Here is a 25,136-nt window from a genome sequence, read left to right as displayed (position 1 = left end):
GTGCATTTGTCACGCGGACAAAAGTACAAATAAAAAAAAAATAAAAAAAAGATACAGTACCAAATTTGTTGCAGAATTTGAGGAAAAGGTGATGAAGACTGGTCAGAGAATATTTTTACCTGCGCGTGTTTTTCGTAGTTTATTAGATTTATTCGGAAATACAGAGCCCTTCTTATAGGTCATAACCCACATACATTTCCTTGAGTCTGACACGTCAGTGTCCTGGCTTGCAGCTCGTTTGAACCTGTTAATAAATTAACATTCGCGGCTTTTTTTTTTTTTTCTTCAGTTTTCTAATTTGTGAGAAAAGCAGGCAGCCTACAAATGGTTCCTTGACCCATGCATCCCCAATCATCACTCAGGTCTTACCATTACATAATCCCACGCGACCGAACAGCATATATCGCTACCGCAATATTATATATACAGATTTCGCAGCGGCAAGGTGCAGACTTTCAGCGAATCTCCTTTTGGTACAGTCATGTCCTGTCTTTACTTCGTAGGAGGAAGTTAATTGCCGCAACACCCAATCGCTCGCAAAATCACAAATAAAACAGAAAGATCGAAACACTTGATCAAGTATTTCTCAGACGTGGTGCGAAGTCTTATTTGCCTCTTTTCGCGTACGAACGCCCTCGCTCGTAATTTGCTAATCAGGAAAGCGTTAATTAAGACACGGGCATTGGCTATAACAATAAAAATTCTCAAGAATACATAAAATACAGCCAAGGCTTTACTGGGGGAAATATGTGCTCCGGTCTGATGGAGCAACTAAGCATTTTCATCCAAGTTTCCAAGCGTGACAAATGATTCCTTTCTGAACTAAGCTGCGAGTGCTGCCAACCTCCGCAGTTGTTTCTTTCCCGATTTTTATCCGAAACTTTTGTAGATTTCCTGGATTGTCAGAAAATGTGTTACTTTGCGTCAATATTGATATTATCGTTATGGAGTAGCTTCAGAATTGATTCCCGTAGTTGGGTGGCCATTTAAAGGTTAAATTTGCTTCGTGGAACCCTCCCCCCCCCCCTCCCCCCCCCCCCAAATCTCTGTTGTTATCACTGGAGATTATCTCTGGCATCAAAATATACAAAGAAGCCTTTTCCCCCCTGCGCCTCGGCTGGCAGAAAGAGGGAAAGAGAAAGAAACTTGTTTCTAAAGCCCTCTAGAACCCATGAAACGAAAAGTCCCTAGATTTTACCAAATTTCCCTTTGCCCCTAGACGATGACGGAAATTCCTTGATCTAGGGGAGAATCCCTAAGGCTGGCAGCACTGTAAGCTTCTATTGTCACTGATAGCTTAGGAAGCGCTGTGTGGAGTCCCGAGTACCTTATCATCACCCTGATTGCGGCATTCGCCGATAAGAAAGACGTACAACCAATCAGAAAGCAATTGCAATGTAATCACCGTAAGCCATGGGGTGGATGGTTGATCATGTTGATGTCCAAACTATGAAAACGAAAGAGGGACCTAGAAGACAATGCGGTCGAAAGCCCGTGTGGTTTGTGCTGTCTTCTATGTGTCCCTCTTTCGTTTTCGCAATATAGAACGCCACGCAGCGCGTTCCTTCGGTTTTGAGTGCCCACAGTCTGTTTCGTGTCCAGATATCCCTGGTCGTCTTCTGCCTGGGCCTGGCCGTCATCAGCGATTTCGGACTCATCCACCTCAAGCATGTCGAGGACGTGCCCAAATCGTTTCAGTGTCTGTCTGTTGTCCTCGGAGTCGACTACCTCTTGGTCATCCTGCCGACCTGCCTTATGCCCAGGATCTGCTTGACCTATTTCTTCGGTGCGTTCAGGCTCTACCTCAGATGCATCCGTAGCAACATCGAGGCCTGCATGCAGTCCACCCTCGTTCCTCCAGACCGGTGAGGCATACTGCCAGAAAACAAGTCATCCGGGACGCGTGTTGAGATTTTCTCACAGAGTAAAACCCTGAGGCAAATCCAAAAAAACCCTAATCAGCATTTTTTTTTTTTAGACACGTTACAAATGCACATTTTTCGACAACTAGACACAGGCGGCGGCGTTTTTTTTTTTTTTTCTGACTCCAAACGTTGCCCTGGTTTATGCGGTAGAAAGAAAGAAGGGGGGGGGGGGGGGGGAGGGGGGGGGGGGTGAATGCTTAATTAAACACCCTCCAATGTTTCTCGCCCCTGCACGGAGGCCACCTCGGAGATTCGCTTGCTTACGGCCCTATCGGAACCGGCCCATTTTTCGTCAGAAAGCGTTGGCATCGTGCCGTTGTATCGGGCTTCAGTGCTTTTTATACCCCTACTATCGATACTAAAAAACGAAGCGTCAAAATAGACTAAATACGCGCCTGGATAGACGCTGACAATGTTGGCCCTGCGGGACAATGCCCTACAACGGCAGCGGGAAGATAGGCCTAGGGAGAGTGTGTACGCATGCGCAGAAGCTTACTGGAAGGTCCGTTTGTCTGTCGCTGTACCAGCGTTTGTTCGTTCACGGCTGTTCTGTCACTTTTCTTCGTTTTTTTGGTTTCCCAGCAAAAAAGAGATGCTAGAAGAGTACCGGGCTCTGCTGAACACGCTGAAGACCTGTGTCAACGAAACTGGCGTCACCCTGGGCACTGGACTGATGTACACGTACAGCTACGCGGCCTGTCTTTTCTGCGGCTCCATCTTTTACATTTTTGTACCCAACACGTCGAACAACATCCGGCTCTTCTTCCTGGGAAGCGGATTCATGCACTTCATCAGTCTCCTGGTACCCACGGCGGTCGTGCACAAATTCGCCGAAGATGCAAGTACACTTTCGACTTCCGAATCCGAATCGTGGCGTCAAATACTTGACTCGGAACACAGCGGCGGGTGGTAACCTTCGGAACACATCGACAGCCGTTACTGGCGAGGTGTCGCGGGGAGGCAATACCCCGTAGGCACCGACGATAACGTCATATGCAGGGCTTGTCTTCTAGGTGGTATTGCGTAAGGTCTCAGTGTTGCCTGACGTCTCAATGTCACGTAACGTCAAGGTGTACCGTGACGCCACTGGGCGCCGTCACGTTTAGCGGAGAAAGTTTCCCGTCAAATTTAGCGGGCAAATACTTCGCGCATTTCTCCGCCAAGGCGATAAATTTGGTAGGAAAATTTATCCTTCAAACTTAGCGGACATTATTGTATTGCTAGATTTAGCGGGAAATTGCGCGTGTTCAGTGCGATAGTGTGTAGTCTTTGCACAGCGAAGTGTGCGACGTCCTCGACTGTCGCCGCAGTTAATTTGAGGGACACTGCGTGGAACCGAAACTTTAATTTTTGGGTCAATTCTGCCTCTAAGCTTGGCTTAGCATTTTAATGCTAAAATGAATACAATATTTGTTTTTACGCAACCAAGGAGTACGAATTTTGATTGGATATAAATAACCCGCTAGCCTTTAATATTAACCTTTCTTTCATAATTTTAGATAGGCATTTAACGAGGCTCGAAATTTTTTTTTTCTCGCAAATTACACGATGTAATTTAATGCTCTTTCTTTTTTTATTTTTCAGGTGTCAGACCTCCGGAATACCGTCCAGTCCTATTCTTTCGCAGCGCTGCCTAAAGATGTGTTCGATCAGGTAGCGACCGATCACATTCGCTTAATCAACACCGTGTTCATAAAATTGGGGAAAAAATATATATATATTGATGTGTAGCTCACAAAATGGCGCGTGAATATTCCAGGTCACCGGAGAAGTGTGGAAAGGTTAAATTTTCCTTGTAGGAAAACGTTAGCAACATAACACGAAAACATTTACTTCTTGTACACTTCAAGGGTCTCGAAAACGAACTGAGCTTTTCGCACGAGTGCACAGGAGGGATCGACACTAGGCTGAACATTTTGCGTGAGGTGTTTAAGTATATATCTAGCAAATACGGATTGTAACATCTTCCGTATTTTTTGTTGTTGTTTAGTTTTAGAAAATGAAGCACGTAGAAAAACTTGATTATCATTGCGCTTTCAGCACTACCGCGCAGTTATAGATGCTCCTGGAGCTTTCCAGCTGAGCGTAGAGGGGGAAAGAATAAAGGGAAAAAGAGACGCATACTGCTGGACTATCAACCATTTATCAGAAAATCTTCTTTTTCATCGACACTCATCTACATGTACACTCACCAGTGTGTGTGTTTCTTTTTCACTTCTCCTTCGTTTTTTTCCCCTCTACGTTCAGCTACAAACCTTCAAAAAGCTTGCCAAACCAACCAGCTCAGGTCCAGAAAAAATAAACAAAGACGTAAGAATTTCTGCGGTGTCTAAGTACAAAAAGTAGCTGATGGTGCATCAGGTAGCCTGATGGACCATCAGAAAAATCTGATGGACCATCAAGAAACTCTGATGGTCCATCAGGAAAGCCTGATGGTTTTTTCGATCGGGACATATATAACATGTGGACGATTGCGTCGTAGGCAGGCTTTTAACCAGCATCCTTTCTCATACCATTTTAAACTGCCAGAAATATCGCCTTGTTCACCATCAGGCTATCATCTCCAGGCTGTGATTTACGCATTGGCAACTGCTTCAGATCTCTGATAACTATAAAATAAAACAATATTTTTCCATACGCTCATACTTTTCGCATGCCGGCTGAACTGCTTAATTAGCACGAAGCCAGAGGCAATGGCAATGGAAACGAGGTTGGTGAAAGTTCCGATCCTGTTACAGGAAGACATTTTTTTTTTTTTTTGGCATACTCGAATTAAAGGCATTATTAAAATGAAGATCTCGTGATTATAAGACAACATATAAAATGTCTCGATTCTATCTCTGACAAACTCTGAAGTCTACACAGAGAATGTATCGCAAATGAGCTGGGCACATGCTGTGTGTGTTTGACACTGCACGTCACTCGACGCATGATACCAGGTTGCGTCACAAGGGACATGATCACATGACGATATCGCCGTCATGGTACGTGACATCATAATGTCAGGTGACATCAGGACCTTCCTATGGGCCCTGTGGGCTGTATGTAAAAAGGTAACGCTTGAATTAGACGTAACGCTTTTCTCAAGGAAATGAGCGTACAAGCACATTCTGTGGAAAAAAGAACTTTTTTCGGAAGCAGGTAACGTAGAAACTTACTTCCAAGTATCTTGAGCCTAGCCATTCGCCGAGTCTCCTCCGTAGTTTGGTGCGATTTGCGCTCAAAACAGCTTTGAGGGAAAGTATATACTTCTGATTCCTTAGAGGGCATTTTGTTGAGTCTGGAAAAGAAAATATACTTTTGTTGGCCATGGCGCGTTTGTTCGCTTTAATTTTATATCCCTGTACGCAGATATCAATGATGGTCTTCGCCCTCGAGAAGGAAAACTTCAGATTCTGCGTAAACGGATTCTTCAACGTCCATCTTCCGGCGTATGCGAGCGTAAGTCTGACTACGGGCGAGGAGGTGATCGAACTTTAGAAAACGCTTTAAACACCCAAGCCAACACCCTATACAACCGGATCAAGTCGCGTCCCGTGACGCGACTTGATCCGGTTGTATAGGGTGTTGGCTTGTCTTCTGATAATTTGCTTCTCCGTCATCTTTTATCATTGCTCTGCTTGCTGATATTGTCTCTTTAGTAACCATTCTTTATAAAGAAGTACTCGATTTTTTTTGTGTTCTTATTGTGTTTGCATCCTGCAGTATTTCCGCTGTTTTCTGCCATTGTGTGAGGGAGGTAGAGGGCCTCGTCAAGGCTGCAAAGAAAGCAGCTCTTTACCTTATGCCTTCCTCCTTTTAAAACGATTTATTATTTATCATTACATCGAAACCGAAACGGCGGCCCAAAAAGTACCCAATATGCTTTGCGCGGCACTATACGCCGCTATAGGATCGCTTCGATTTTGCGAGAGGTTAATGAGGTGCGCAAGTTCGTCTGCTTCTTGCACAGGGGTTGCGAGGATATCAGAACGCCAAACACTTATCAAATGGTTGCAAAAAAAAAAAAAAAGATAGTGGGTTGATATTAAGGCATCTATCAATACATTGAGGTCTACTCATTATTCTCACAGTCAAAGCCAATCAGAGCTCAGCGTCATTTTGACGTCACTGCAACTCCAGACGACTTGCGCTCCGCACTGGGGCTGCACTGATTCAGCACGAGCGCCAGCCAAACGCTGTGTCACACACACACAAAAAAAGAAAAAAAAAGACAGCGAACAGACTTTTATTTAGTCCTGTAATGTATGAAATGCAGTATATTTGAGGAGCGTTTGAAGGCCGTCAACGGCTGTTTTCGGAGAGTGCAAAAGACCCAATATTTTTTTTTATATATAAATTTCCCCGCTATATTTAGCGAAGAAACTAACCCGGTACAAAGGTCACGTGACGTCAACTTTCTTGCGCCCTTACGTTCTGCTAAATTTTCCCGCTAAGTTTAGCGGGAAACTATTTCGGTGTATAGGATCGCGTGACGTCGGGTCAAGCGACATCAATTTTCTCGCCATATTTATAGTTGAGAAACTAGATCGGTGTGTGTATACTGTCTGGTGACGACAAATCACGTGACATCGAATCCCCCGGAAAAAAAATTTGGCTGGAAAACTGAATTTATGCGTGGGCGTCGTGACGTAAGGTCATGTGACATCAATTTCCCCGCTAAGTTTAGCGGGGAATGCACGAACGGACAGACGAACAAATTTTTGGGATTCGGGATTGGAAGGGGGGGGGGGGGGGGGGGTTCACATTTGAAAGCATATCATGCTTTAATAAATTCTCCTTGTTGCCCCTGCGGGTTTTGTTCGAAATTTAGACCGTATGGATGCGACGGTTTTGAATATCTTCCACTATAGTCACACCCTACCTAAAAGAACGCGGAGGCTTAGGCTTTTTGCTTCGTCATTGTTTCTTTGTCGCTCGTATCGGCTAACACTGAAACCTCATTGGCTGAAAATTGATAAAAAGACACGACCTTTGTTTTGTTTTTTTAACCGGTAGGCATCTTATGAGAAATGTTCTTTTCAATTCTATTGTCTAATTCCAACGGCTGCCTGTTATCTCCAATTTTACTTTTATGAGTGTATACTGCGATTAGTTTTCTTTTAGAGTTCAGTTCTTAGGCACCCGTTTCCATGTTGAGCGGCGTTGCCGTCGCCATCGCCGTCGCCGTCGGTGTAACCGCGCGGTGCATTATGGGAAACGTCCCATAATGACGTCACACGTGACGCCATTCAACCCTAGAAAAGTTTTACGTTACATTTAGCGGGAAAAATTTTCCCCGTAAATTTAGCGGGGAAATTTTACCTTCGTGACGCCACACGTCACGTGAATGAATGTGATGTCACGTGAAATTTAGCGGAAAAACGTTTCTGCTAAATTTAGCGGGGAAATTGAAGTCACGTGACCTCAACACCAATTCAGTTTTTCCGCTAAATTTAGCCGGAAAATTTTCGCTAGATTTAGCGGGAAATTTAGAGAAAATTTTCCGCTAAATGGGAGGGGAGCAGGAGAGGAGGAAGGGAGGGTACGGAGGGGGAGGAGGGCCTACCATACCCTCCCCTCCTTCTTCTCAAAAGCTGCGCTTTAATTCGGCATTACGGAAAATTCTAAATACCTTTCGTTTTTCTGCGAAAATTAATCTTTTTTTTTTTTTTTTTTTTTGTTATTATTTGTGAAAGGGGCACTGAAGTCGATTCTGAGATCGTTCTTTTTTTGAGACAACTCAATCTAGACGCACTAAGCATCCCAACAAACCCGAAATCATAATCGTGCGTAGCTTATTTCCTCGTTAAAAAGCGTCTTCAAAGATCGCGTCACGCCCTTTTTGGGAAGAATTTTCTTCCGAGTGAAGTGGTCGACGAAGGGCGCTTGTCGGCGAGTTGCAAGCGGTGGCTTCGCCCGCGGCTTATCCGAATGCGTACCTATCAGACTCTCTTCGAAACGAGCTAAATTAAAATCATTCGGAATCTGCGCGTATTGTAGGGCTTCCATTGGTCCACACAATGCAATTCGGGGGGAAAAAGAAGTCCACATGTTTTTCACTTGCCCTGAGATGAATAGGCAGTTTTGTAATATATGGCTTGGAATATGCGGAAACTAACACCTTTTAACCAATATAAGATCAAAAACTACCTTTTTCAAAAATGACTTGAGTGCTCCTTTGAGCGCAAGCCTGCATTTGGAAACGTGCTCCACTGTTGCGGCATTTTGGGGAGCTTGGGCCCAGTCAAGCGGTTTGTGAATAGCTTCTTTTCCTTGTGTCCCCCAACGCTGTGTTTGCTAGGAAATAAGGGAAATTATGATATTATTATTATCAGAGACTATATCATCCTTTCAAATGTTTAAAAAGTCTGTTTTTTTTTTGTTAAAAACATTGAATTATGTTCTCAGATAGCACCTAGCCTCTAGACCCTTGTTTCTGTTTTTGTTATATACTCTGGAACGTGTGCTGAATTGCTTCTATTATTGTCCCGCGTGAACAAATGAGCAGTATTAAGTACTAAATACTTAATTTATTAATCGTATGTTCACGCGCTTACCAGAATAACAAGAAAAAAACTTTTCCTAGTTAATATTTATATTTTCTTTCTCTTAAAGGGATACTTCAACGAAATTTGAAATATTCCCGTCCTGTTCAAAAATAGGTTGAATATGATCCACATTATCCGTAAATGACAATCGCACGTTTGTATTTTGAGCCTGGTGGCTGTATTTTTCGTTATAAACGGCCCACTCTGGCAAGCGCTCGGAGAAGGCCCAGCGGAGACCACGTGACATCCAACGCACTCGTGACGTAGGTCGTCTCAAGACGAGCAAAGCTACGGCGAGGCTGACGTCGAGAGGATGGCCTAGTCGTTCCAGCCACCGAAGCGGCTGCTTTTGTACAAATTTTGAGTGACGGATTAATCTTCTATAATCTTGTAGGGGGACAATAGCGACTTCTGTGACACACAAAAGGTATTCTCGGGAAGAGGGGAGTTCCACCTGCCGCTCTTCTCTCGTCGTGGCCGGAGGCGAGACAACCTCCGTCACTAGCTGCCAAGGTTGCTAGACGGGCATTACAAGCGAGGCGTTAGCGACATCCACCAGGTGCTCTTTGCTGATCGTTTAATTCGTGTTAAAATTCCTTTTCGTGACTTTTTTAACAAGATATTGGTATGTTCGATTTGATGGTGCTTTTTTGAACACATATAGACCAAAAAATGAGCGCCGAAATTTCGTTGTAGTATCCCTTTAATGTAACGGCAAAAAAAAAAAAATACTTTGCCGGCAAAAAAGCGAAACAAATTTTCTTTCATTTTTGTTTAACACTGATAAAAAAAAAAAACTTGTTTTGCCTCCTGCAGATCATTGGAGCCGCCTTGACGTACACCATTGTGCTGGTGCAAACGCACAACCTTCATTTGGAAGACCCGACGACGCTTCTGTAGTTTCGTCGTTAGTGAGCCGATCTCACCGGCCAGTTCCTTATTTATTCGCAACTCTCAGCGATGGTGGTTCCGCAATCGCGCGCTGTCTAGCTCCTGGATGATCGGCTTCGCAATAAAGATGGTTGCCTACACCTTCCTGGAGTGAAAAAAATAAAGTAAGGCTCTACTACTGCCGCTCGTATATATATATATTAAAAAAAAAACTAGAAATACTTACGCGTCGCACACCGCAGACAGTTATTCAGATGACAGACATTTTGATAGGCGCCAGTGCGCCACCCATGGCCGAGGAATTTGCGAATATGCCGCCGCCGCTGGCGCGGTGCACAGTGCGAACTGGGCGTATGCAGCACGCGTGACGGCGTAAGGTGCGCTTTAGACAACGTTACTAAATTGCCTCAGTTGTGGAACTCCCGCCGAAGGGCGGGAGTTCCACAACTGAGGCAATCCGCCTCCCGTCGTTCGAAGCGCCATCTAGATTTTCGTTTACGAACTGTGTTTTCCATAGAGTACGGAGAAGCGCCATCTAGACGCTGCGCTTTGAAACGTACGCATCACATAGAATAGACTGCCGTTACCAAAACAGCCGTCCGGCGCGTCGAACGACAGGAGGCGAGTCGTGGTGAGTGAGGGGGTACAGCTCGTGCAAGCAGCGTCTATTAGCAGTTTCGTAGCTGAGCTAATTTATTAACGTTGGCTGTAGCCTGCTTCCTGTAAACCAACGTTATTAGATCACCTCAGTTGTGGAACTCCCGCGGAAGGGGGTACCCCCTCCCTGACTCGCTTCAGACCGCTTCCCGTCGTTTGAAGCGCCACCTAGATTTTCGTTTCATAACTGTGTGGTCTACAGAGCAGACCTTGAACGGCCATCTAGACGCTGTGCTTCAAAACGTGTGTATTTCACACTGCAGTTACCATAGCAGCCGTGGCGCGTCGAGCGTCGGGAGCCGAGTCGTGGTGAGTGAGAGGGGTACTGCTCGTGCAAGCAGCGTCTATGAGCAGTTCCGTAACTGAGCTAATTTAATAACGTCCCTGTAAACTAAAGTCATGGTAGCGTCACGCATGCGTCGAACACCCGAGTCTCACCATACTATGTTCATCCTTAAGCTGAGACTGCAGCCAAGGCCACAAGCATGAGAAGTCGCTGCTTCGAAGCGTTCTTCCGCAGAACGAGCACTCGTGCTAGAAATGAACGTCTCAAAGCTAGGAACGCGGGCTATAGGTAGCGCGTGTAGCTTTGGCTGCAGTACCAGCTTAAGGGTGAGCAGGGTGTAAAGTGACCTAGAGCTACTAAATGAGCTACACTTAGAGTACCGCCAGTCTGTCCCCTATATTGTTCTGGGCGCCGCCATCTTGGTGCTTGTGCAAAGCAGACGCAACTGCCGATCGTCATAATTCAAACGTGCGACTAAGCATCAGTTTCGGTGTAAGGAAGCTCATGCAACATAGCCTTGCTCATTCTCGAACTGTTGAAATAACTCTGGAGGACGGAAAAGCGTTTCCCGTGATTTCAAATAAAGCTTCAGATAACTGGCAACCGTGATTTTAAGCCACAATATGGCCAAGTGTCGTTACTCTGAAGCGTAGCTTATTTAGTGGCACTAGTCGGCCTAAGGTACACTCGCGCGCATGATGTACGCTTCTTTAGGCTTGTCGGCGTCGGCTGTTTCTGTTTGTCGCTCTAGTGTGACTCGATCATTGGGGTGGGGATCGGTCTATTAATTCGTGTAACCGGTGCGTCCAAAGTGGACTCCACGAACGCGTGTTATTTCTAGTCGCACCAACTGTGCCTCTGTTTCTTTTCAAGCACCATTGTATTCCCTTGTTACGTGAAGACTGTTTCACCTTCGCTCTGGGCTTAAACATACACTTCGTCTGCTTCACAACCACCTCCTTAGTTTAGGACAGTGTTGGCGGTTACGCGTTACAAGAAACGGCGTTACTGGTAACCTTTATCGGCAATGTGAAACGTACTCGCTACTTTTTCAATACGGTAACGGGCAACGAACTTGCGTTACTTATGTCAAGTAACGTGTAACGGAGTTACGTTAATTGTTACATTTGCTTCCCAAGATTTACAAAATGTAATTAGTTTCGTGTTTCGGGGTGGCAAGCCATGCGAATTTTTAAGTTTTTTTGTGTTTTACTTGAGTATTTAGGTGAAACCTTAAAAAAAAAAATAGTCAGTTTCTGCATGGACATAATGTTTCTTGAAATATGGCGATTATGTATATCTGTAACGTCAAAACAGTAAAACGCGTTAATTAACGAGGAAAAAGTAACACAAAAGTAACGGTAATGGTAGCGCGTTCCTTTTATTTGCAAGTTACGGGTAACGCTGTTTTTTTTTTTTCCGGTAACGCCTACAACACTCCTTTAGGGCCTCCTCGGTTGACATCTCTGTTAAAATCAAAGGTAAGGTAATGCTTCAAATTGTATGATCTGCGCTTTATGGTCGGTGACAGGTTCAGAGGAAACTTCTCTTACCTCTTTCCCCTCTAGCACAGCGAACGCCGGAGAGGAGGTCGCCTCCTCTCCAACTTTTACACTGCTAAAGTGGAAAGACGTAGAAAGATAAATTTTCTCTGACCTGTCACCGAATATAGGTAGATAGGAAACGAAAAAAAAAAATGTTTTGAAATGGGTTTAAATAATTCGTACTCGTTCCAACAAGATACGCGTTATTAAAGAGAAATGTGTTAAATACAGGGTGCTCCTAAAATATATTAAATTTCTTTTTAATTTGAACGCATTAGCTGTCCCATGGAGCGGACCGGCGTTTTCAGCTTTTGAAGCCGCGCTAAACGGCATTTAAACTCCCATGTCCCAATGGAGCGAGGTCTGTCGTCTGTAGCAGCGATCTGATGGATAGGCTCCCATTGGCTCTCGTGTGGCGTAGTTCCAAGGGACGCCACGAGAGAAGCCCTCTCCATGGCGGCGCAGCAGCCCGGCCGCCGGTAAGAAGGAGCGGCTGGCCGCCGAGCCAGCGCAGCCCGCACGGGCAGACTCCGGAGTGGTTGCACGGCCGAGCTCAGCGCGGCGCGGCCACTTCACAGAACGTGCGCTCGGCCGTCGGCCGGAACATCGGCATCGTGGCCGCCCACGTCAGTACACCGCAGACGAACTAAAGGGGCGGAAGGACAACATTCATGCTTTCGCATTCACAACTCATAGAAAACGCGTAGGTGCCCACTGAATATTTTTTGTTTTCAGTTCAAAATTTATTTGCTTATTGCCGAGTTCTCAGTTTTCATCCAAATGCAGCACTAGCGGCCCGGACCAGGTGACAAAGTTTCAGAGCTTGCCGATAAGTTGACCCAAAAGTTTTTATAAGCGGTTAAAAGAAAAGAACACTGGGAAAATGGCAGCCGACGAAGCCGGCGATGGCACAGAGATGAACGGCGTTAGTTACCGGAAACGGGCACCACTTTACCGTTAAAAGTTAAAAAAAAAAGAGTCACTTAAAGGTTTTAAATAGAATAACGGCAGCTTTTGAAAAATGTTAATCTGGTCCGGACCAGTAGCGCTATAGATTTTGGGCAGAGACATGAGCGCTCAGAACAGCGCAGTTCTATTTATTTATTTTTTTTTTTTTTTTCGGGAGAAAAAGAAAATATTAGATACTTTTAGTTTTCGGGGACACACTGTATTTGCCGCCGCGACAATAGTCTGAAATCACCATATTACTTCTCCCGTGGCGAGTTGTCACATGCTTTGCTCTGGCGTTCTGATTGGCACGCCCGGTTCTTCGCACGCGTCCTTCGCCGAGTTATGCTGTAATGACGTGCAACGGGAAGGGGGGAGGGGGGGGGGGGGGGGCATGTACTTATGCAAGCTGCCCTATAAGAGATTGGTCGAAACTAGCAAAGGCTTATACATGTTAACCGTTGTTAAAAAAAAGTCCGGCATTTGCGGAGCAATATTTTAATTTCCCCTATTATATGGAAGGTTTAAAGACCATGAAAATATTTTTCAACTTCTTCCTGTTTAGCATTCCTCCTCAACTCAAAAGCCAAATGCGAAATTAGGTGGTCGTGACGTGCTTGGGCATCAGATGGGATGACTCCAATATTTCCCCCTGCTTTTTAATCAATGGAACTTGTCATTCGCCAGTGAAGATAAGTCCCGTCAAAGGCACTCAATGGCCACGAACGCGAATCTAAATATTCGTCGACGGATTAATTCTTGGCGAGCGCATACGTCCGTGTGACGCAGAGCTCGTGTTCAATGCGTGAGCTGGGTTCGGCTGACGTGATTGGGCACCGCGGATGCATCGCAGTGAAAAAGAGGGAAGAAACAGTCCACTATATTTTCGAACGTCCGTTTAGCGAAAAGCAGGCTTTTGACTCTCTAGAACCCAGGGATCCTGGGTTCGAGCCCCACCCCTGCCCGTTTCGATCTGGATGAGCATCGTACCGGCGTGCGGTCGTGTATCACTTCTGCGCGATGCACGTTAAAGACCCCAGACTAGCGGATGTACCGCACAGGCCAAATTGCTCATCTACAGCTGGGAGACTCGTCGCCCCTGTGAGGCAGACCAAGTTCTAGGCTGTATAAACACACACACAACCCAATTTTTTACACCAGCTCGGAGCACGTGGAGCGAAAGCTCGTGCTGCAGAAGCCAGGGATCCTGGGTTCAATCCCCACCCCTGCAAACCTGCACGTTTCTATCTAGAGGAGCATCATATACCGGCGTGCGGTCGTGTATCACTACTGCGTGGTGCACGTTAAAGACCCCAGGCTAGCGGTTGTACTGCACTGGCTAAATTTTTCGTCTACAGCTGGGAGACTCGTCGTCCGTTGAGGCAGACCAAGTTCTAGGCTGTATAAACATACACACAACCCAATTTTGTTTACCCTAATGCACTAGATTTTCTTATTTTTTTATTTTTTTGCCCACCAAACGATATCGCGTGAGTGAACTCCCAATATAAAATCATTTATCTCAACCCAAAAATTAATTTCATGGTCCCTTTAAGATATAAGCCGGTGCCGTTTAGATTATACTTTATCTTCCCAAGATTTCAAACGCCTAAATCATCTCAATTCATCCTCCGACAACCACGCTATTCGTGTAACAACTATACTTCGCGCGGCGTATACGAACAACGCTCAAAACTTGAAGTTTTCTTGAGGTGTCAACGAGTATAGACGCTTGCAAGAAGCCGCGCTTCGAGAGCTAGTCTGGCCACCCTGGATGAAAACCGCTTTGTCGGGGCGCCAGTCTGGAAACCGCGGGTGCGCGCCTCAGCAATGCTTGACTACAAGACGATCTATGCCCACACTAGCAGCAAGATGGCGGTCTAGTAGGTAATGGCGGCGTCCAGATACCGTACTTGCAAGGATCTATAGACTATATTCGCTGGGCAAATCTTTACGCTTCTAATGGACCCCCATCACGCCATCTTTCAGATGCCGCGCCGTTCGTTCGAGTACGTCCTTTTCCGGTGCGCGTATTCCGAGCATGTGGACATTGAAGTCAGCGCTTGGCGGGAGCTCGGCTCAGCTCGTATTGGACACGAGTACTGCGTCAGCGTTCGGCAAGGGCTCGGAACCAATCACACGCTTCGTGTTCCGAAAAATGGCGGCCGCCAATGTTGCGCGACGGACTTTTGAAAAAGGGTCCACTCAGTTCACCATACCGTCTTATACATAACGAAAACGAAGGATTAAAAAAAAAAAAAAAAAAAGCTGCACCGTTAAAGTCTTAACTATAAGCACGCCGCGTTGATTGAACACAGACACGATCCGCGTTGATTGAGCACCTCTCCTGTTTCATTTATGAGTCCTTGGTATTCAGCTGGAGACTTCATGAATATCTCTTCAGTAATAATATACGCTCATGTCTCGTTAATATGAATTACCAATACCCCGCTAATGTACACAACATGAACGGGGACTAGCTGAGTGAATACGTGGATTCTCGTCTCGTTATTTTTAGATAATTACAAGCACGGCAGCTTTTCTGGGGGGGGGGGGGGGGGGATTGCATATAGACGAGACATCACACACCGAGGGGAAAAAATATATATATACATTGCTGGAAGACGCGCTTAAAGTACCCTTCTATGCCTCCGGGCCACCTCATAACTTATGATTCAAGTTCCGATCTCAAAGTTATTGCAAAGAAGGCAACCAATCACGAGGGGACATCGATTTTGCTCGGGGCAATACTGGAATCGATTGTGATTTAGGACTCGCGAGGATGCAGCGAATATACACGCCGTGAAACAATATGCGCGTCTTGGGATAAACTCTGTTTTACCCCAGGGTTTGCTGCAGCAGCAAACACGGACACAACCAATCCGGCGCTGCGAACATGTCACGTGACTTGTCGCCCTTTGCGTCATTGCGCCCTTACCGAAGGTCACGTGCACACTCACGTGTAACTGGATGGACTCCTATGGCTCGTAGCGCCCGCTACCGGCCACCGTAAGGTGAAACGGGGTACGGCAGCGTGGCATATGGCCGATTTTTGTTTTGCACGTTTTTATTGTAACTAGCGTGGAATAATTTCCTGGCACATGGCAACGTTGTGTGGGGAAGGTGTCGTCAATTCCAGCAGAAGCTCAAACTCCCCAACTATGAAGGTAAGGCGATTCAGTTCTTTACATTTGCAAAGGGTTGCTTAATTCTAGTGCGCGATTCACGTAATTGCCCACGTGTATATTACACGTATGTTATGGTGAGTTCCCGAGAAAAGAAAACCGTGTTTTTTTGTTTTTGTTTTTTGGTCCGTGTAAATAGACTGTACGCATCGCAGAAAGCTCAAACTCTGTGAGAATGTGACGCGAGCGGTGAAACTCAGCGAAAATGCGACGGTTGGGAAGATCGCGAAAGCTTGAGAACTTTGACGCTATATACCCGAATCAAGAGATGATCGAGAAAGGGGGAATTCCTATTTGAGCCGACGTGCGCTTATAACTAATATCTTCGAAACGAGAAATGACATTGTGGGCGCCTGCGGGGCATCTATTTGAAAAGAAAAGGGTTGTCGAAAAAAAAAAAATATATATATATATATATATTTTTTCTTGCTGTCGAGTGTTTTTCCCCGAACAACACGGTTCTCTTTCCTCCAAAACTCCCTGTATGTTTATTAAAAAAAAAAAAAAAAATGTAAAAAAAAAATTGCTTTTTTGTTTTGGAGGGTAAAATATTGCATTTGGAACTCGGAATAACTACTGGTAGCTCGAGATATCGAAAGCAGCCTATATATATATATATATATATATATATATATATATATATATATATATATATATATATATATATATATACGTTCCCCGAGAACTTAAAATATTCGGTCAATGGCTTATTTACTGTCGGGCTTCTTGCTTCCTGATTCGTCCTTTCGTTCTAGGCACTTCTTAATGCCACATCCTCGTTAGCTGAGGAGCGATGATATGACGATGGTGGATGATGATGATCATGTTCTGAAAACTTCAGAAATGCGGGGTGTGGCGAGTTCCGATAATCTTGTTATTTCTCCTCAGACAATGACGATGTGGAATTAGGCGATGAGAACGTCAAAGAACGAATCACGAACAAGCGTTTCTTAGGAGGCAGTCGGTGAGTGTAAACTATGAAGTTACAGTAAACATTCCAGTTCATGCCACATGCCGGTTTGTACTGTTTACAGGTCTCTACAATCTACAAAGACGAGTTTCTTCGGAAACACAGTAACATCGCTAATGAAATGTTGGGGGTGAGTATACATATGCTCTACGTCCTTCGCCAGTACAATTGATAAAGTTTAGACGTTATTAAATCGAGCAAGCACAGAATCAATAATTGGGGTAACCCGTATATATGTGTATATGTATATATATATATAAACCGACAGTGCTAAACCGCCCTATCAGTTCAGGGCTGACGCAGGCGCGGACGCACGTCGTGCGGCCTTGAAAACGCGTGAACGAATAAGGGCGCGCGGCTCCCGGAGCTCCTGTCATGCTGCGCCATCTCACGGCGTTTGGAAGTAATGCGAGCGAATTTTGGATACACTTGTTCCAGGTGGAGGCGATGCTTTAAGACGTGCCTCTTTCTTTTTCTACCGTAACTCTGACTGAAGAAAAAAAAGAGAGAGAGAGAGGCGCTTTGGAAGTGACTTTGAACTTGTTAAACTGAAAAAAAGAAAATATGTTTTTGTTTTTTGTTTTTAAATTACCGTACGCTTTTTTTATAGTTTTCAGGAAACAGTTTCTGATGGTCCGCTAACATTCCTTCGGAAGCCACCTTAAAACATACTTCAAAACAGCAGGCCGGGTTCCCGCTACCGATATTGTTGTGCGAAAACACGATATGCTGAAACTGCTGCAGCGAGTTGAAACACTGACACACGTAACCGGCGTATTCGTCGTTGTACGACTGTTTCTCTCACCATAGAGCAAGACAGCGCGCGAAGCCGACAAGCGGCAGCACAACCAGCCGTTCTACTCTGGATTTCGAATATTAGCCGGTTATCATCGGATATTCGGTGGCTGCTTCCTCAGGAACCTGAGGTCCACCGACTACAGGAACGTGTCATCATGCCGAGGAGGGCTTTACTTCGGCTACGTGGTCTTGTGCTGGCTCTCTCTCGCAGGTGACCTCATGCTTCATTTGCGCCTTGGTCGTGTGTATTCTCACGAGTAAATTCATACGAGTATTTGCGACATGCGCAACCCAAAGCGTCGCGGTAGTCGACTAGAGAAATGCTCTAGTCGACTAGAGCGTTTCTCGGGAAACCTGAACGTCAGCGCACAGCTTTTGCAGCGGCGAGGACCCGAAACATGGTTTTTAAACCCGACGAGAAAAGCAGCCGTAGCGCGAGGAACGCGAGGAGACCGAGCGGACATTCCATCACTCGAAGGAAGTGTGTTTCGGCGTCTCGCCGCAGCGGGGCGCCCGTCACGTGGCTCTCCTCTCATCCGTTGTCTGCCGCTCTACCTTTTCAAATTCGGCGGCCACTTCTCGTGGCGACCTGCCAGGCTTTTTCAGTATAGAAGAGGTTATACGCCGTTCAGAACTCGTTTAGCACGCCGCGATATTTCTTGCACGTCCAATGAGCCTTTCACCGAGCAAGACCTTTTTGTGCCTGGGGCGTGTTGTGCACGAGCACACTGCGTGAAAGAATTTTCGAACGCCCCTCCGCGAGCCCAGGACTTCATCGCTACTACGCCGAAGCCTTCTCGAGCAGGACCATGCCTGTGTCACGGTCATGCCTCGGGTCGGTAAAGCTAGTGGCGCTTCGCGCGAAGCTATCACGGCGTTCTGTCTCGCTCTGTATACGTAACAGCGGCGTACGATTCTTTGTCGCGGTAGCAAACGGATTTCTCTCATAATGGGGACACGGTGCGATGAGTGTCGCGGCACCGAGAGGGTGGCGAACAGGTTCGGTTCGTGCTCGCTGGCGTCTGCTCGTCGTCTTCCTCGTGTGGACGCGTTTGGGAGACGGACTAACCGCGGACATGTCGTCACGTGATCCGTCTGTCGTGTAGATACGCTATAAAGTGGAAGGAGGTGGAAGGAGCTTACCCTGAATGACCTGTCACGGACTATAGACCTTTCCAGCGCGCTACCACCCGGGAAAAAAGAATGCGGACTCACTGGGCATTGGATGCATGCGCGCCGTCTCACAATTCGTACAAGACAGCTACTGCCCACGCTCAGCACGCCTTCCGCGGTCAAGAAGACAATGATGGCTGCGCGCAAATGTGTGTTCCCGACTGCTTGCACGTGGTTCAAGAACCGCGTTTGCAATAGGAGCCGTGAGAAGGCGAGGCGACGATAGCGTTTACAAAAATAGTAAAGTATTTGGCGTTGACCGTCTGCATACGCACAATGTGTCCAATCATAACCTCCTATATACTGACAGAGCTTGACAGATCGCGACGAGAAGCGGCCGCCGAAATGAAAAAGGTGGAGCGGCAGACAACGGATGAGAGAATAGCCACGTGACTGGCGCCCCGCTGCTGCGAAACGACGGAACGCACTTCTCCCGAGCGAACAAGTGCGATTCGGGTCCTCGCCGCTGCAAAAGATATGCGCTGACATCCAGGTTCCCCGAGAAAGGGCTCTTTGATGCTCTGTGCTACCAGATCCTCGCGCGCTCCGAATCTGCGACCGGGCACTCTATGGCTCCGTCGTCGAACTACAAGGCTTTGTGAGGAAAGAGGTGACTACAGACCATTCGAAGAAGTAGGCATCTGTCATTAAATTCCAGACATTCTCCGCCCGGTTTCAGTTACACCCTCTCTTAAATCTAGGTTCCTGACCGTCGCTATCTCGGTCGTCTACGAGCACACCCGCCGTTGGCCCTGGCAAACTTTGTTTTTTTTTGTCTTATTTATCGCAGGAAGAAAACTACGACTTGATATTTTCAAAAATAAAATGCGCGATCTAAATGCACGTTTGGGGAAATTTTAGAGCGCAGCTCTTAGGGGCCCGTTTCCGGCTTGAGCGGCGTCGCCGTCGCCGTCGGCGTAACCGCGCGGTGCATTATGGGAAATGTCCCATAATGCACCGCGCGAGCCCCCCACCGGGGTCACGTGACCTCGTGGGCGGCACGTGACCCCCCCCCGAGGTCACGTGACTCCCCTGAGGTCACGTGACCTCGAGGAGGGTCACGTGACCCCCGAGGTCACGTGACCTCGGGGGTCACGCATCGTCATCGTCATCATCAGTGATGATGACGATGACGATGCGGATGCCGGTGACGTCATCAGTGACGTCACCGGCACGTCATCATCATAATCATCGTCATCATCATCGTCATCATCACTGATGACGTCACCGGCATCCACATCGTCATCGTCATCATCACTGATGACGTTACCGACATCCGCATCGTCATCGTCATCATCACTGATGTCGTCACCGGCATCTGCATCGTCATCGTCATCAGTGACGTCACTGATGACGTCACCGACATTCGCATCGTCATCGTCATCATCACTGGTGAAGTCATCAGTGACGTCACTAATGACGTCATCGGTATCCGCATCGTCATCGTCACTGATGACGTCATCAGTGACGTCAGTGATGACATCTTCGGCATTGGGGGGTCACGTGACCTCCAAGGTCACGTGACCCCCCAAGGTCACGTGACCCCCCCCCCCCTGGTTAGTTGAACTCGCCCCCCCCCCCCCAGTACCCTTCCCTCCTCCTCCTCAAGAGCTGCGCTCTAATTCGGCGTTACATGGAGTTGTAAGCGGCTTTCACTTTTTTTTTTTAGTTTTCTATCGGCAGTTGTTGAGGTTGACTAACTTCTGGCCATAGAGGTTGACTAACTTCCGGCTGCCTAAACATACACACAACACAATTACTGTATATTACTAAAGTCCCCCCCCCCCCCCAAAAAAAAAAAAGTTACTTTAAATTTATATCTAATTTAAAAGCAAAGGTGCCGAAATTGTTGTTGCTACGACGGTCGGCGGTTCCGGATGCGGCCATCACAGATTCCCTCGATCGCCGCCTACGGTCCGCACTCTTTGAAGACCCAATCTTTCCTCCTGGGTGTCGGCGGTTCCGCGCAAACTGCGCCGTCTCTGGGCCATGGGTTCACGTTGCCGCGTACGCTGTGCATACCGGGGAAACGAAATCATGTGCCTACGTCCCGGCGCCATCGTAAGAGGCGTGCGCCGCTCGCGTCAAACAGTACCGCGTCATTGGAAGCGTGCGAGAAGACTCTTTCCCTTTGACGTAAGAGGGGAAGTGGGCGCACCGAGCCAATGAACGGAGCGAAAGAGCACGGCGGGAATAGCGTAGCCAGTTCACCAAATCAGCCCAGTCCAGTCTGAACCGAAAACGGCTGCATGCACTAGGGCAATAAATGCTAACGTATCTAAAATAATCATTAAAGGCCATTTGGCTCCTCCCACACTAACTCCTTCGTTTTAGGCCTAGAAGTGGACCGTTACAGAAACACCGTTTTGTAGAAAGGTAACCATGTGGTACCTGTATAACGCTATCAAAATAAAACGTTTGCGTGTTCTTGTTTTTTTTTCCTCTGGAGAACTATATTTGTAAATTTCTAGTTTTATATAAAACTACTTCTGTATAAAACGCTGGTTCGACCAAAGCTTGAATGTGCAGCATTTATCGTGGGACGTCGCTCACACGACACCGGTGACTAACCTCGAAGCTCCGCAAAAATGGCGAAGCACGTTTTGTGCGTTGTAAGTCGTAACTATATATAAATGCACATCTATAGTCGGTTACAGGTTAAGAAGGTAGCGGCAAATGTCCCTCAAAGGGAATCCTATATTTTTATAGTACCTCAACCATAAAAATCACTTTATAATTTCCTCCCCTTTCTTTCCGCAGTGAAATAGCTCGTTTATGCGTTTTCTGAAATTTTTATGATTCTAACGCTTCACTAGAAAGTAAACTATTCCTTAGCCCCTCGTGCATTTCTGCTACGAATTGATCAGTTCATTTCATTTCAATATATTTGGCCCAGGAGAGTAGGGAGAAGAGCAGAAAGGCCGAAGGCCTATACCAGTTGTCATGGTATGTTCTAGTAAAGTCAGCATAACTTATTGTGAAACGTCAGCATACGCATGCTCTTTCGTAACAAGAATGACCTCTGATTAGAACTGCGTAGAACTATTTCAAGGGGTGTTAACTAATCACCTTTGCAAACACCTCGGACAAACTATTTCCTAACAAAATTGCGTACTTAGTTCTTATTTTATTTTGTGAAAATTTTCAGTGCGAATTTACGTTGCCCTCCCCCTCTGTAATGCCTCATAAGCCCCGAGGGCATTAAAATAAATAAATAAACGACAACACAAAAGAAGCAACGCCTAACTATAGAAGCATTCCAGCGAAACGAAGCACAGATATATACGATCGGACCAAAAACGTGCGATGTGCTCATGATGCAATAATCATTGTTTCACTCGCTCATCGTCCCTTCCCACATCGCATTCTTAAAATAGAACCGTATTAACTGATTCGTCATTGAATGGGACCCTTCTGTGAAACCATCACCGTGACTGGCTGTCCTTGGGTGTTTTGCCGAAAAGTTAACTCACAGACTTTTTTTACGCGGTTACTGAAAGAGATTTTCTGGTGTTTCCTTGGTTCTTGATGTTCTGATTCCGTTCCAGCTCTGTCACTGACGGTCACCGCAAAGACAACGGAGGTTGTCGACCCCCTACCACCACACCAGACCGTGCACATCTTTTACTTTTTGCTCTTCATGTGCCTCATCGCTGTCGAGGCTCTGGTCAACTGCTTGTTCGCCATTATCAACGCTCCAGGCTACCTGAAGCTCATCGAAAGCTTTTGCGAGCTTGAGGAGCAACTTGCCCTTCCACCAGACGCAAGACAAGTCATGATTCGCTGTTCATGGAACATTATCAAATGTCAGGTAATCAAGGGTGATCGCTGTGGTGATATCCGGCTCTAACAAACTGTTTTGGAGATGACTGATGCAAGACAGTACTTGTGCATATGAGACAGCGGTGAACAGCAGTGGCATGCTTCACTCTCAAAAATAGGGTGTGTAGTACTTACACCCTTTGTCCAATATATAACACCCCAAAAACTACAAATCCATGCTGCTTCCCAGCATGGATGCAGACCTAACCCAAGCTGCGATACTGCCCTTGCTACCGTTGCACACTATGTGAGGAACAATCTGAACAACCGTACGCCGACAGACTTGGTCCAACTGGATCTGTGAAATGCTTTTGATACTTTAGACCACTCCATCTTTCTCTAGAAAATTGCACAGCACGTAGTGGGTGGCTCCCTACTGCTCTGGTTGAGCCGCTTTCTAACTGACCGTGCCCACTGCGTGTCGTGCCATGGCGATGTCTCTGATAACTTCACTGTCACCTCCAAGTTACCCCAGAGCTCAGTTTTGAGGCCCACTTTCTTCCTGTGATACGACAATGACATGCCTACATCTAGCGAATGTCTGCTTGTCCAATAGGCAGACAACACCACCAATCTGGACCCAGTGACGTCGCCCTTCTTTGTGTCAGACGTCCAGGCTCCTTAACCAGATCGACTGCTGGACTAGAATCAGCAACCTCGCGAAAAACCAACACAAAAGTACGGCAGTGCGCCTCACCAACAGTCGTTCTACTTTCCTTCCAGCTTACTCCCTGTCAGGCGCTCCAATTGCCGTGGTTCATTCGCTTCCTATCCTGGGAGTTGTCTTCTCTTTTTCTCTGGACTTCTCTCAGCACATCACCAACACTGTCTCAAATGCGCGCCGAACTCTCGGCTTTGTTGTTTCAAGCGCCTGGGAGTCTGAAACGTTTCGTGCACTGTATACTGCCTTGGCCCTGCCTGGGCTTGAGTACTGTTTCTCTGTATGGTGCCCATTCCAGGCCCACCTGGTCGACAGAATCGAAGGCATGCAGCGTCGGGCCACCCAGATTCTATTTTCGCGTGCTCGGCCGGCGTGCACTAGCTTGCACCCCCGTACGAGGCTTGACTTAAGGCTCTAAGGTGGCAGAGCCTTCAGCCCCGCCCGACTGTGGCTCGGGTTGGTCTATACTGTGTCGGCTGCTCGGCGGTTCCATGGAGGGCACTCCCCTTGGTTCCTACATTCCCATAGAGAAGCAATTCGGCCAGCCAGGTCCACAGCTTGCACGCACTGTGCACCACATCTAACTCTGTGCTTCCGGTTGCCCCTAGGGACTTCTTGAGACCTTGTCCGTTCGTTGCCCCCTCCCTGTACTGACCGGACAGAATCAGCCGCCCTTCGCCGCGCATTTTCGCGATCCTTTTCCAGCGTGCGAGTCGAGTGATACATCTTATAACGTATAATGACTCCACGAAAACACTCAAGATTTTGCTGGCCCTGCTGCAAAACCTCCGTCTTTTCTTTTTTTCTTCTGTAGCCTTAGATACGTACAATAGCTATTTAGTAAGTTAAATGTATAAATGCATATGTATATATCCCTGTTGCGTTCCATTTGTTATTTTCTTGTCGTTATATCTTCCTGACTTGTTTATGTGCCGATTGTGCTGTCAAAGTTCGTAAAGGAGGCAGGAACTTGTCAAGCCACCTTGAGTAGCTTTTTGTCCTGTCGCCTCTCCATAAAATGGGGTCAATAAAATCTAATTGAACTGAGTTCAGCTATTAAACCGCTCGTAAAAGTTGATATCGTCAGCTCGACGTCAGCGGACTGCACCTCGCATTGTAGTTTCAAGGTGGTATTTATGGGAAATAGGGTGTAATTACACTTCCTGTTTCTGAGAGTGTTGGTAGTACTAAAGGTGGCCCCAATCGATAACTTTTTACCTCTGGTCGAAGTACGCCCGTATGCATAGTGGATCAGCTGAACATTCTCATAGACGTGTTGAAACTCAGGAAATAACAATCATTAGAGTACTTTGTTTTAGTGATGTAGACTCTAATCAAGAAATATTCACGAATGGTAATTTGCAAGCATAAAAAATCACTGCAGTCAATTTGATCTTTTTTTTCTCCTATAGTCATCACTGTGCTATCGGCACAAATATATATATATATATATATATATATATATATATATATATATATATATATATATATATATATATATTCAAGTGATCGAAGGCCGGGACGGTGAAGTCGCCGCATACGACGCTCTGAGATGTCGCGAATACACTGAGAGCGAGGCTGGTTGGGGTATATCAACCTTTCCATCCCAAAGATGCTTCGCGGGAAAAAAAAAATAAGTTACCGGTTGTAAATAATTTTACTTTAACTAATTACCATCTATATTGGTATCATTGCCAGTTCAGAATTCGCCCGAATTTCGAATTCATGAATTCGCCATAACCGTTC

The 25,136-nt window shown here is 46.4% G+C and overlaps 1 protein-coding gene across 1 annotated transcript; it reads left to right on the top strand.

The window, feature by feature from the left end:
- Window positions 1-1,593: 1,593 nt before the first annotated feature.
- On the top strand, window positions 1,594-9,507 carry LOC115315736. Its single transcript, XM_042293283.1, has 5 exons — window positions 1,594-1,865; window positions 2,508-2,763; window positions 3,510-3,578; window positions 5,277-5,366; window positions 9,272-9,507. The coding sequence occupies exons 1-5, from the start codon at window positions 1,756-1,758 to the stop codon at window positions 9,353-9,355; spliced, it is 609 nt and encodes a 202-aa protein (XP_042149217.1). The 5' UTR covers window positions 1,594-1,755; the 3' UTR covers window positions 9,356-9,507.
- The last annotated feature ends 15,629 nt before the right edge of the window (window positions 9,508-25,136 follow it).

The sequence above is a fragment of the Ixodes scapularis genome, unplaced genomic scaffold, assembly GCF_016920785.2.
Source record: "Ixodes scapularis isolate PalLabHiFi unplaced genomic scaffold, ASM1692078v2 PGA_scaffold4__175_contigs__length_147842914, whole genome shotgun sequence".
NCBI classification, from domain to species: Eukaryota; Metazoa; Arthropoda; class Arachnida; order Ixodida; family Ixodidae; genus Ixodes; species Ixodes scapularis.
The sequence above is the reverse complement of the archived record's forward strand: the minus strand, read 5'-3'. Positions and strand labels throughout refer to the sequence as shown.

Coding starts and splice junctions, on each gene's coding strand:
- LOC115315736 (XM_042293283.1), top strand. CDS start 1,756: ATGCCCAGGATCTGCTTGACCTATTTCTTCGGTGCGTTCAGGCTCTAC. Junction 2,764..3,509: donor TGCACAAATTCGCCGAAGAT/GCAAGTACACTT, acceptor TTTATTTTTCAG/GTGTCAGACCTCCGGAATAC. Junction 3,579..5,276: donor CTAAAGATGTGTTCGATCAG/GTAGCGACCGAT, acceptor CCCTGTACGCAG/ATATCAATGATGGTCTTCGC.